Source organism: Cryptomeria japonica, chromosome 8 (genome assembly GCF_030272615.1).
Source record: "Cryptomeria japonica chromosome 8, Sugi_1.0, whole genome shotgun sequence".
Classification (NCBI taxonomy): domain Eukaryota; kingdom Viridiplantae; phylum Streptophyta; class Pinopsida; order Cupressales; family Cupressaceae; genus Cryptomeria; species Cryptomeria japonica.
Genome location: NC_081412.1, coordinates 516,647,990 through 516,661,254, shown reverse-complemented (window position 1 = coordinate 516,661,254; position 13,265 = coordinate 516,647,990). Strand labels below are relative to the sequence as shown.

Genomic DNA, 13,265 nt, shown 5'->3' with positions numbered 1-13,265 from the left:
GCATTTTTCACAGCACAGGTTTGCCATATGCTTTGGAAAGAATATGTGACACACCATACCACAGTGTATGCATCATAACTTCATACACTCTTACTAAGATTCTTGGGTTATACCAAGTTAGCCCATCATCATTCAATTTATTTCTCCCAAAATCTTCAATTTCCATTGTGAAGCAAATGTTCCATTTTAGGATTGTCTTAAAAGAGACAAAATGCTATGATACAGTGCATTCAGGAAATTAACAATTCCCTTCAAATTATAATCATGCATATTAGAAAATGTATTTTGTGGTACTTGAAAGTTTGCCCTTAAAAGTTATGACTAGTCATAAGATGTATGTACTCATGATGCAAACTCAAGGATATTCTAAGAATTAGGCAAGCATTTTTATGTAGACATAAAAAACAAAACAAGTACTATTGATCTTAAATAAAGACTGACCTCAAGGTGAATCAGCCAACTATTTGATCCTGAACCAAAACCTTGATCTAGATGGTAACCTGGTAGTGTTCCATCTAAGCAAACTACAAAGTGAAAAGAAAAAAATTGATAAGATCTTGTGCATTTTAGTTTGCAAACAAGAAGCAAATGTCAGAAAAGTGAATAACAGATTAAGACCATTGACAATCTCCATGATAAATTATTTTCTTCCTTAGAAAAACAGCCTCATCAACTACGCAAATAACAATAAGAAACAGAAGCTTCCTGTTACAAAATAAGGCAGCATTAAGTATATTCCTTTATTTTTGAAAGAAATGTTGCCTTCCCAGTAAATTGAATAAATGAACCAATATTTTATCTTTGATTAATCCCTCCATTTGCTTGGTCAATTTATGAATTGCATCACTACCCTACCAATGTTTTTGCATTCCAATTATTCATATAAATTTTAGGGACATGTCTAACTGCATTTCCAGCATCAATTAAACTGAATTGCTTGAAACAAAGCTTGCTTCACCATAAAAACAGAATGTCACTTTTTGAATATTTACTAGAACTTGAACTCAGGACCAACTCACAGCAGGGGAGTTAATTGGGATTCCCAACACCTACATTCATATCAATGCCCTAGCCTAACATTAAAACTAACTATAATACCATGTTGAAAATTTTGGATGAGTTAGGTATCAGTCACAAAACCTACTCAATGCCAGTGAGCTGCTCTCTATCAATGGATTAGTTGCCCATTCCATGTTGGAATTTAAGGCTCTATATAGAAGTGTTGATTGTGATTTCCAATACCAATAAATGATTTCAAATTACTCCATGATACATTCCATAATGCAATGATAATAATATATATTCCCTTGGATTCACTAAGAATCTCAAAATAATCAAACACATGCACTTTCTACAATACACTAGCCCTAGTATACAATCGCCAACTCACTATAGTGAACATATAACAGCATTATTTTTGTCAGGCTGTGGCCAACAGTCATGATCAGACACTTTTTGCAATGATGAACTGAGTTCAAAGCCCAGCAGGCATGCCCCACACTAAAATGATCTATATGGTAGTTGAAGTGTAGGTGGATTGGAAAGGTCTATTTAGTCCTATGCTTGGCCATGAGATCAAAACTTAAGATGCAAATTTTCAACAATGTGCAAGGTTCCCGGAAATAAATCTCATTGTGCACTTCTCATATGCCAAAGTGTGTAATAACCTCAACGGAATGCACACAGAAAACAACTTCTACCGGTCTGATAAAACTTCAAACCCATACATCCAAATTGAAATTTACCAGTCTGATACAAAAAATATGCTAATAATGGATTTTTTTTTTTTCCTTTATTCAAATACATACATTAATAAAATCCATTGGACTTATACAACCTACCAGGCACACCCTGTATACCCCTGATTATTTTGATGATGCCCTGCTGCATTAACACGCCTATAGGTTTTGGTCTCATAATGCCCAAACTGCTGAAAGCAGCATCACATTCCAGGGAATGAAGTTGAATTTTCTTTTAATTTTTAAAAGTTTGTCTTTCTTATTCTCCCAGTGCTACCAGTATACTCTAAGCTTCCTCAATCAATGGCACTTGACTGACAAATTCCCTTATTTAACTGATCTTAACCCAAACTGATAACTAACATTTCCATCCCCTTGTTTAACTGATCCTAATTGGAAGTCTTCATCTGCCTTATTCCGTTATTTAACTGACCTTAATTGAAAGTAATTACAATCCTAACTATTGCTATTCCTACACTTATTGTCTACACATTACAAATCCTCCATCCCTGAATTCGCTTACCCTCAAGCAAGACAAAGTTGGGTGACAAAGCATTAGCAGACTCCATTTGGTGATGACCTTCTGGTGATAACTCTTTCTCCACACACTCCACGTTTATGCACAGCTCAAGCTCTCACTTGTCATTACTGTACACCTCAATCAGATGTACTTGCCCCTTTCCCAAGAACCTATCTATAGGGTTCCAAGGCGTTTTGCAGCTGAGACATTACAGCAGATTCAGCTCTACTGCATCCTGCAGAAGAATTGCTCATCCAAACGGAAGAATTGTTGCAGAAGAAATTGAGAGAGGACACTCAGTTCTGGACAGAATTTGGAACTCGATGGACTAGACCTTTGTCCTTTACCTTGACTGAGAATCTGCAAGACGAATCAAATAAAGTGATCTAGAATAAAGGAAAGTCCTAAACTCTCAGCAGCAGCTGAGCAGGCTGATTCACCCGTCATTGGAGTCATTGGAGACAACTCAGACCTGATTGCATTCCTGGAGCAAGATACCTTCCTTAATTGGGACTATATGAGCAGGTATGCTTCCATGACAGAGGGAGCAGCTAGAGAATATGCTTTATTTGATTTCCAAGGATCTTGGTCATATTAATTCAGGGGGAGTAAACCATGTCGAGATGGTTTCTCCAGTGATTAGGAAACTCTAGCAGTTAAAGGAATCTATGATTGATGAGATAGAGTTCCATGTGATATCCCTATATAGATGGATACTTGGTGAGCTTGGGATTCACCAAAAATGATGCAAACCCTCAAGACAAACTTAGAGATATGGAAAATGAAGCCTTAACTGAGAGAGAGGCTCAGCATCAATGATCTTCTGTGATTTGATAACGTATTACTCTTTGAAAGAGACTTGAGGTGTAAGCCCTCTTCTCCACCCTCTGATATGGTTCATGGTGGATGTCATGTGTGTGACTCCATGACAATTTTGGTTCAGTGCTTAATGAGCCCCTGTGAACATTATTGTGAGGTGACGATCTCTCAATAGTGAACACTTGTACATCTGATCATTATCGTAAGGTGACAATCTTACGATATTGATTGATCATAACATTATGATGGATGTCATGGGACATGATATCTATGGATATGTCATAATGCTTTATATCTCTAGTAGTAATATCTATGGATATACCATAATGGTGGCTATCATGAGACGTGATATCCATGGATAAGCCATAATGGTGGATATTACATAAAGGTATTCATGGTGGATTTCATGTGACGTGAAATCCGTGGACATGCCATGTAGTAATATCTTTAGATATATGTTAATGGTGGATATCATGTGAAGTGATATCTATGGATAAGCCATTATGGTGGATATTACATGAGGAGATATCTATGGTGGATATCACGTGAAGTGATATCCATGGATATGCCATAATACCTGATATCACTGTGAGGTGATATGATATCACAATGAGGTGATAAGCTTCCTACTTGCTCATGAGTACAGTCATTGTGTTGGTCATCTCAATGAGGTGATATGTCTTGTGCAACTCGAAGTATCCTCCCTAGCTGAGAGGGAGTGTTGAGTATTGGCAGCGTCGGTCATCACTTCCAGCAAGAGGAAGACAAATATGTAAGTGGCCTAATCGGCCTAATCGACTAAGAGGGAGTGTTGATGCTATGGTCGGATTCCTTCAGGGTGACATAGACAACATTAAGGTTGTGATAATATTGTGATTATATAATTATATTATATTATATTTATTGTGATAATATTATTATTGAGAGATAATATAATTATAATTATATTATATAATTATTATTATACTATTATTATGAGATAATATAATTATATTATTATGTGATAATATAAGTATATTATAAATATATTGTATAATTATTGTATTGCATAATAATATAATAATTATTATATTGTTATATTAATAATATAATTATTGGAGACCAACTTGGAAGAGTGGTGACCCGTGGTGAAGGGGCACCATCGATATGTATAAAGGAAGAATAAATCTTCCTCTCTAAAGGAATAGATGACAAAATATAAATATACATAATGCTTATACACCAATTTAACACAGATCCTATGTGGCAAATACTATCTCATATCCTATGGTGTGAACAGACCTTGTGCTTCCAACTCATAGTTGTTCTAGCAATGTAGAAATTGGATTTAATTCTAGTGGAAAGACCTATATATGTCATGTCTCCTCTCCCTTCAAGGCCAACCTCAACCCCACAATAGTATTTTTAACAATAATATTAATATATATTTATTTGAAAATAAAATAAAGAAATAGAAATATAAATATTAAATTAAAATTTCCAATTTCAAAATGTGGCATCAATTTTTGGGCCCTTGCACCCTATATCCTACAAATATATATTTAACTACTGATGGTCAAGCACTATATCTGGAGATTTTGGTATGATTTTGAATTTGTTTCCAAAACTATCTACCAAGACACAAACCCTGGCAGACATCTAAAATTGGGATGAAACCCCTGACCTTATCCTACCAAATTCTCTTTCCATAGTTGCATTTTCTGATTGTAAAGCTTTATCTTGTTAACCTAGCAGAGGTTTCAACATTTTTTATTAGTCACCATCATTTAAAGGTTGCAAGGAGTGGGCAAATAGCCCAGGACACAGGCCACTCTTTTCATCAATTTTGAGGCTCTATCAACTACATATTCCCCAAAGTGTAGCATGACAAATCTTGGATTGGAGTGCAGATCGAACTTTCTAAACAGGTGTTAAGTTGAGGAAAGGAGTGAATAGCACATCGAATCAAACCCATTCAATGATAAAGGAATTAGCACCTGAAATTTTCCGTCAAAAACAAACTGGAGTCCCCATTTCCAGATCTACTTCAGACCCTACTCAACTGAGGTTTCAGGCACCTTAAGGGCATAGGTAGAGTTATTTGAGGAAGGCATCCATCACTGAAGCACCAATTCTCCTTCCAGCAGTATATGCAGCAAAGGCACCAGGCACAAACCCCTAGCAATCTTTAATCACTTTCATCTGATGCAACACTTTTGATCAATTTTAGTTCGCCTAGGAAATGTACTTCTGAATCATTATCTTGTCAGTTCAGTCTCAAACCTAAGCAAGGTAGAACCCTTGGTTAGTTGTTTATTTTAATGTTTCAGGTTCTTTTATAATAGCAACATTATTCTAGATCTAGATACAATCCGGGTGTTCTATTGATTAACTACGTCAACCTGACCCAAGTAGTAATATTCAATGATGTAGTCATCTTTTCTTAATACAAGGAGAATTTAAGTGTTATTCAGCATTCAACATATTTTTGCATGAATTATTATTGCACTCAAAAAATATATATAAGATCAGTTTTTTTTTACAATTATGGTCAAGGATCTTACAGTGGTATCAGAGCCACTTTTTTGCCAGCATACGGGGCTTGTGTGCAATGCAGATTCATGCAAAAAAGTGATCAGAAAATCAAGTACCAGTGAAGGGAAAAGAGAAAGGAAGAAGCCATGGGAGATAGAAATGAGGAAAACGACATCCAGGTTATTAGGAACGAAAACAAGGAGCTAGCCAGCGAATTTCAATCCACCATGAGAGAGTTTGTGGCAGAGACTGTGAGGACTTTCAAAAGAATGAATCAACTGTAATGTCCCCATTTTTTGGAGGCAGAATAATTTAATTAATTTAATTAATTAAGTTGTCCCAATTAATGATATTTCTTAAGGATAGCTTAGTTGATTATTTTAGTTAAAAGTATTAAGTTAATTATTTATAAAGTTATCAAATAAATAAATAAAATTAAAAGGTAACTTTATATTTAATTAATTTAATAAAGTGACTTAAATTAATATTATATCAAAAAAGTCACTTAGGCGAAATAATATTATTTCTAGAAGCTTCTTGAAAGGTTGGAGAAAAAGTATATAAGAAGGTCAAGATAAGCTTCTAATCATCTAGGATTTGATATTTGATTTGGAGTTCTTGTAAGGAGAGGGAACCAGTTTGGGTTTCTGCCATTTTTTAGCCTTTGGGAACGGAAACTCTCATAGGTTAAGCAATTTTGAGGCTGTGAAACTATCAGCTGAGATTATTGCATTTGTGGAGGTGATAATTCAGTCATCTCATAGAACTAATTGGTTGGCCAAGGGCCAAGTTTTACTAGGGTTGGTTTGGAAGATTATTGAAGACAATTTGGAGTTGGGAGTCTTCAATGATTCTGCTCCATAAGTGCTGATTACACTTACCAGCTCTCTGAGTTATATCTCAGTCATTGTTTTCAGACTTGCCACGGCTGAGGGAGAGCCATGATTTTGTTCATAAATGCCCATAGTTGCATCGATTTCTTCCAATAGCTGGACCGCGCACCCTGTAAAGAGAAATTGAAGGTTTTTGAGGTGTGAAAGCAGACTTAGAGGCTGCCAATTAATAATTATTGACTGAATAACTTCAGAACTGGGGCGATTCGGGCTTAAGGAGGTCTCATTCTTTCAGATATTGCTTGCTTCTTCAGCTACCCCTTTGGGGCGATTTTGTAACCAGGTTCTTATCATTGTTTCCATGTCAATTTGGTAGTGCTGCTGTAGATGGTTCAATGTGAACAGACATATATATATAATTCAAATCTAAGTTTGTATAAGGGATTGCATTCAATACAGAGTCAGTTTGGGAGTCACATATTGTCGCATATTTAATGAAATAAGTTGCAGGCCACTACTTAATGTTATGTCTATAATGATAACAGCTTGCATGCCAAGAGTTTGTGAGAATGTCTCTTGGCTGTAAGTGCACATTTGTCACTTGAATTCATATATATGCATTGGAAAAGATCAAAAAGAAGTTGTTCATGCATTGAGTTCATGGTTTAGATATTATAGAAATTGTTTGCAAGCATTTCTTATGCCTTGGTGTCAATAACACGCAACTATATCAGACTGATAATATAGACCAGCAAGCTAGAAGATTGTTTGTGAATTGTTTGACAATATTCCTTGTGTTATAAACGGCACAAATTACATCAAATTGGAAAAGGGATATTACATCAACAATGGATTGTACGAAGGTCTAATCCAAATGGTGCAGAAGGAAGTCACTCAATGAATGATGGAGTCACAGTCAATCCACCAACCAAGACATCCAAGGCCAAATTTTGCAAAGAGATGAAGAGGACCCATTTGAAGAAGATCAGCAAGTACCACCTAGGCCAAAGGATGAGATGGCAAGATATCTTTCAGAATATAGTTCTCTAAACCCAGCCATTTGCCATGACATGTCACTCATGAAGTATTAAGATATGAAAACAAGAAACAAACATCGTAGGGGAAGACATCAGGATCAACCACAGAAAGATATACAACATCAGTTGGGAAAGATCACCATACCCATCTATGATGGATCCAATGGGGTTACAGATAGAGATTGGTTACAAAAAATTGGATAGCTGTTTCTCCTTAAACCCCATGTACAAGGAGGAAGCAATCAAGTTTGCAACTCTTCACCTAGAGGGTATCGCTCATGAGTGGTGGTATTATGGCACGGTGACCTAAGAACACGTCTCAATTATTATTCTGGACTGAGTTCAGCTAGAGATTGATGGAGAGGTTTGACAGAAAGGATCCAAAGATTCATTTTAGGGATATAGCATAGTTGAGGCAAGAAGGCACGGTTGAGCATTATGCGGTAAAATTTCGGAGGCTATCAGTGATGATTCTAGATGTGACAAAGAGGAGTCTCATAGTTATTTTTGTAGAGGATCTAAGAAAACCACTTAAGGTCTGGTAAAGGCATTTGATTTGAGTACCCTGCAAAAGGTTAGTAGGAGAGATCTGAATTTGGAGGATTCAATCTCCAAATCAAATTCCACTACAAGAATGCACCACCAATTTAACATAAAAGCTTTCTCATAAGAATTTCCCTCAACCTAAGGCACTACCCCCTAATCCAACCAGGGTTGAGGAATCCAAGAATGAATTTCGAAGGAAAAAACTATCCTTCACTTGTAGAGAGCCATGGCAGCCAGGTTATAGGTGCTTGGGAAAAGGCAAATACACTGCGATACTGGTTCTTGGGGAAAAAGGCTGGGTCCTGACCCTGGTTCTTGCCCGGTCCTGGTCCGAGCCTGGTTCTCCCTTGGGACCCACAGAGAACCTGGCCACCTGGGCAGGACCCGGGTGGAACCCAAGGAGAACCCAGGCGGACCCGGGAGAACCAAGGCCCGTGGGATCCCAAAAACAAGGCCCACGGGTCATTAAAGTCAAAAAAATAATTAAAAAACAACTATGTATCATTTATCTATTATTATTTATGTATCATTGTATGGGAAAGTTACATTGTATGTTTCATATTTGTATGTTTGAACATATATAATTTTGATGTTTGAACATATATATAATATATGACATGTGTAATATAATATATATATAATTAAAATATATATGTGTGTATGTGTGTGTGTACGGATGTACCCGTACCCAAGAAAAAAAAAATTTGCCAAATCCGTACCCGAATCGGTAACTTAGCAAATACACCATATAGAGGTAGTCTTTGATGAGGATTCAGAGGTAGGAGAGTTTAAACCTTAGGATGTTGCAGATGTTGTTGAGCATGAGGAGCAGGGAGGAGATCATTCAGGTAGCACACTTGAAGCACTTTCAGGAACACTTAGGTATCACCCTCTTCGAGTTAGAGGACTCTTACATGGGCATTGGGTGGCAATTTTAATTGATAGTGGAGCCACCCACAACTTCATTGATGAGGGATTGATGGCTAAGATGGGATTGAGGATAGAGGATTTTGAGGGATCAAAAGATTCAGCAATTGGGATTGACTATAGGAGGGCATTTGAAGTGGGATGATGTCTAAGTGTTTGGCATCAGTGAGACAAAATTGGTTTTGGGAGTGCAATGTTTGCACTCAATAGTGAGTACACACAAAATTAACAAACGTTGGAGTTGAAACTCAATTAGATGGGAAAGAGGTAGTTCTTAGTAGCCTATCCAATGGAGGTCCCATGATTGTTTCAGCTAAAGGATGAAGAGGAATTTCCACAGACAAGTAGCTTGGGCAGCCGAATGTTTGATTATAAATAAAGGTCCATCCAAAGATGGGAAATCATATTATGCTAAAATCCAATTTACCCTAGATAAACATAGCAAGTTTTTCAATGAAATTCCTCCAGACTTACCACCCAATAGGGGTTTTCAGCATGTGATTGAACTAGAGGAAGGAGCAAAACAGATCATCACTGCACCTTATTGTTATCCTACGAGACACAAGGAAGAGATTGAGAAGACAATTTGGACATGAAACACCTACAACCTAGCTCTAGCCCATTTGCTTCCTTCGTGGTGTTGGTCAAGAAAAAAGATAGTACTGTGAGGTTGTGTGTCAACTATAGGGCCCTCAACAAAAAGACCATCAAGAACCACTGCCCCATACCCAAGATCAATGAGCTAATAGATGAGCTTCATGATGTGGTCAACTTCTTCAATATTGATCTATAATTAGGAACTTACGATATCATCAAGATTCAAAGATGAGGATGAGCACAAAAGAGAGTGTCATTATGGACATTATGAGTTCTTGGTCAAGCCATTTGGCTTGACTAATGCACCCACCACATTCCAGTCATGCACGAACCGGATATTTTTCTTACAATTAAAGAAATTTGTGCTAGTTTTCTTTGGTGACACCTTCATATACAACAAGACATGGGAAGACCACTTGAGGCACATAGAGGAGGTGCTTGCAATACTAGAGCAGCATTTATTCTATATCAAAGCATCCAAATATGAGTTTGGCTTGAATAAGATATTATATTTGGGGCAAAAAATTAGAGCCCAAGGGGTTAGCGTTGATGAGGAAAAGATCAAGGCAATGAGGGATTGACCTCAACCCACGACTTTGTCACAATTGAGAGGGTTTGTGTGAGTTTGCAACTACTACATGAGGTTCATCAATGAATTTCAACAGCTTGCAACTCGATTAACAAATTCAATGAAAAAAGGAGCCTTCTACTAGAGCATTCTAACATAGAGAGGTTTTGACAAGATCAAAAAAGTAATGATTTCATGTACTATTTTAACTATTCCATATTTTTCACTTCCTTTTGTTTTAGAGTGTGATGCTTTAGGAGAAAGGATTGGAACGATTTTATGCAAATTAGATATCCCATAGTATTTGACAATAGGAATCTCAAGGAGTCTAAGAGGAACTTCTCTATATATACTAAGGAGATGTTGTCTATCATGCATGAACTAGCTAAGTTCAAGCAATAGTTTGTGGGAAGTTTGTGATAAAAATAGATCATTACATTTTGAAGTTCTTCCAATCAAAAGGATTTGATTGACAAACAACAAAAAGGGGTAAGTAAGGTACAAGCCTATGATTTGCATTGAGTATGTTACGGGAAAGAATAATGCGGTGGTTGATGCACTCTCTAGGAAGTCTTATTTATGTTCTATGACTGCTATACCTATTGATTGGAAGGTTTCGATGCAAAGTGGTTGATCAGCTCATTTTATATAAGGATTGGGTGTATCATATGTTGGAATCAAAGATGAGGGGGACAATTTTAAAGACCTTTCATGAAACACCACTTGTTAGTCATCTAGGGTACTACAAGACATACAAACAAACAAGGGAGCGTTTTTCATGGAAGGGGCTCAAAAGTGATGTTTTGAGGCATATTAGAGTGTCTTCAAAGCATGTATTTCCAGTCAGTTTGTTGCAGCCCCTACCCATTCCAAATCATAAATGGGAGAGCATCTCTATGAATTTCATCACAGGACTCCCAAAAGTGCAAGGTAAAGATTGCATCTATATGATTGTAGATGGACTAGTAAAAGTTGATACAACCACAAGCACCAAGAATCATCTACAAGCAAAACACCTGTAACACAAAAAAGATCAAGCAAAGATAATATGCTCCATAACAACCTGAGAATTCTATATTATTGCACACAAGAATATTGGAGATACACTTACAACGAATGAATGAATTGCTTTTATTGAAATCAAGGGATGCCCTAATCCTAAAATTAGGAGAACTAAAGAAAAAGCATGAAGAGTTAAATTAAGCTCAACTACAACTTGAACTAAAGCTAGAAAAGCAAACTCTAGATGAAAAAGCACTTCAGTTTAGCTTAAGTCAAAAAGTAATTAAAGGACCTAATTAATAAATAATTAGATAAATGTCCTAAATGCTACAACACCCCCCCTTAAGATTAACTTAGGGATAAGCTAAAGAGCTAACATGAATGCAAAATGTATGCATGAATGAGTCTCGACAATGAAAGCCTGATTAGGTACTTATGTACAAACCTAGTCCGAGAAAACTCCTCCCCAAAAGAGAGAAAATACAATAATTATATTAGTGAAAGAAGGAAAGGAGGACTCAATGTGACCCCCCAAGGACTACTTTTGTCACAATAGTACAATGAATATCTCCCCATATGAGAGAGAAAATGAGGATAGGAGTCCCCCCAATGAAGAAGTAGCTCTTGTGCCAATGATAAACGCCTAAAGATAGAACACAATCCATTGCCTACAAACAACATTTCTCCCCTTAGGAAGAAATAAATCCATTGGAGATGGGAGAAGCCACTCCCATAAACAGGAAGATATAGGAATCCACATCCAAACTGTGTGTGCCTCTGGAAACTTCTCAAATGCTGCTATGTCCATGAAAGATGTTGATGCCACAAACCAATGTAGGCAATGACAAATTAGGACTCTGCAAAAACTTATGAAGAACACGATCCATGGACTATGAAGATAAGCTGACAACACTAATGTGGCTATCAGCAAAGAGGAGATGAATGTCCTCAAAATAATCCTCCAAATCTGCAATTTGAGACTCCACAAACAATGATGATATGTATGCAAGATACGAGTCCCAAGTAGATATATCTGGAAGAACAATGTCCCGTTGCACTGAATCAATGGGGGCAATGTATGAGCCAATGCCAAGTCATCAAGAACAACAAAAGATGAAGATGATTGAGATGGGATCTCAATGTGAGAAGTAGGAACATGAAGATAGGCCTCTCATTCATCGAAACATACAAGGCCTCTAATATACTCAAGCTTCTCTAAAGTATCATCATCAAAGGGTAGGGGAAGACAATCTGCTGCAAGATCCTCTAGGAATGGAGAGATATGAGGGTCTCCATACATGTCCCAAAGTCTAGTCCAAAGTACATGAGGATACTCAAGGTCCAATATAGTACACATAGTGTCATAATCAACACTATAACAAATCAATCCTACAACAAGGTCTATGTAATTTACCCCAAGTCAATCTACCTCTTGATGTGACTGGTTCAGGTATGAGTCCATACAAATATGGCAACATATCTAGCCACCTGAGATTCGTTAAAATGCCATGTCACCAAGACACATAATTGCCCTTCCCTAGGCAGACAATTGAAGGATGAACAAAAAACCCATGATACCTCCTCAAGTGAAGTAATTAGACCCCAAGAATCTCAACACATGTAAAACACATCAAATACAACCCTCTCCAATAGACAGATCCATCCCAAATGTCAAAACATCCAAATAATTGACCAAATAGTGAAAACATAAAAATCTGAATAAAATGTACCTAAGACAAAATCTGGAAAAAGTAGTAATAGATCTGGATAGAGGACTCTGAGATCTTTCCAACGATGTCTAGTTTTCAAAAATCAGAGTCTAAATGTGCAAGATATGGCCTCAGAAGCGCAAAGTTGAAGGTTGACTTTGAAGACCTCGTACAAAAAATTGGAACAAAATCTAACAAAACCACTTGCAAATTCAGATCTGCACCAGAACCATCTTTTCAACGATACCTCAATTGCACAATTTTGACTCCATATGAACAAGTATGCCAAAAAAACCAATTGTATGTCAATTACAACTTGAAAGGCTTGAAGGGTTTCCAAAAATAGAAAATCTACGAGAATAGAAACTTTTTGATAATTGAAACTTTCTAAAAATAGAAACTTTCCTAAAATAGAAATTTTCCAAAAATGGAAAGTTTCAAAAAAATAGAAAAT

At 36.8% G+C, this 13,265-nt stretch overlaps 1 protein-coding gene across 4 annotated transcripts in view; it reads right to left on the bottom strand.

Annotated features, from left to right (window-relative positions):
• LOC131056077 (pectin acetylesterase 8) overlaps window positions 1-13,265 on the bottom strand; it is a 268,162-nt gene that overhangs the window by 238,142 nt on the left and 16,755 nt on the right. For all 4 annotated transcript variants that reach the window (XR_009108574.2, XM_057990414.2, XM_057990420.2 and 1 more), the window contains exon 3: window positions 442-524. Coding sequence is in view for 3 of the 4 variants with exons in the window: in XM_057990414.2 (XP_057846397.2) it covers window positions 442-524 (83 nt within the window). In the remaining variant the exon portion in view is untranslated. The remainder of the gene's footprint in view (window positions 1-441; window positions 525-13,265) is intronic.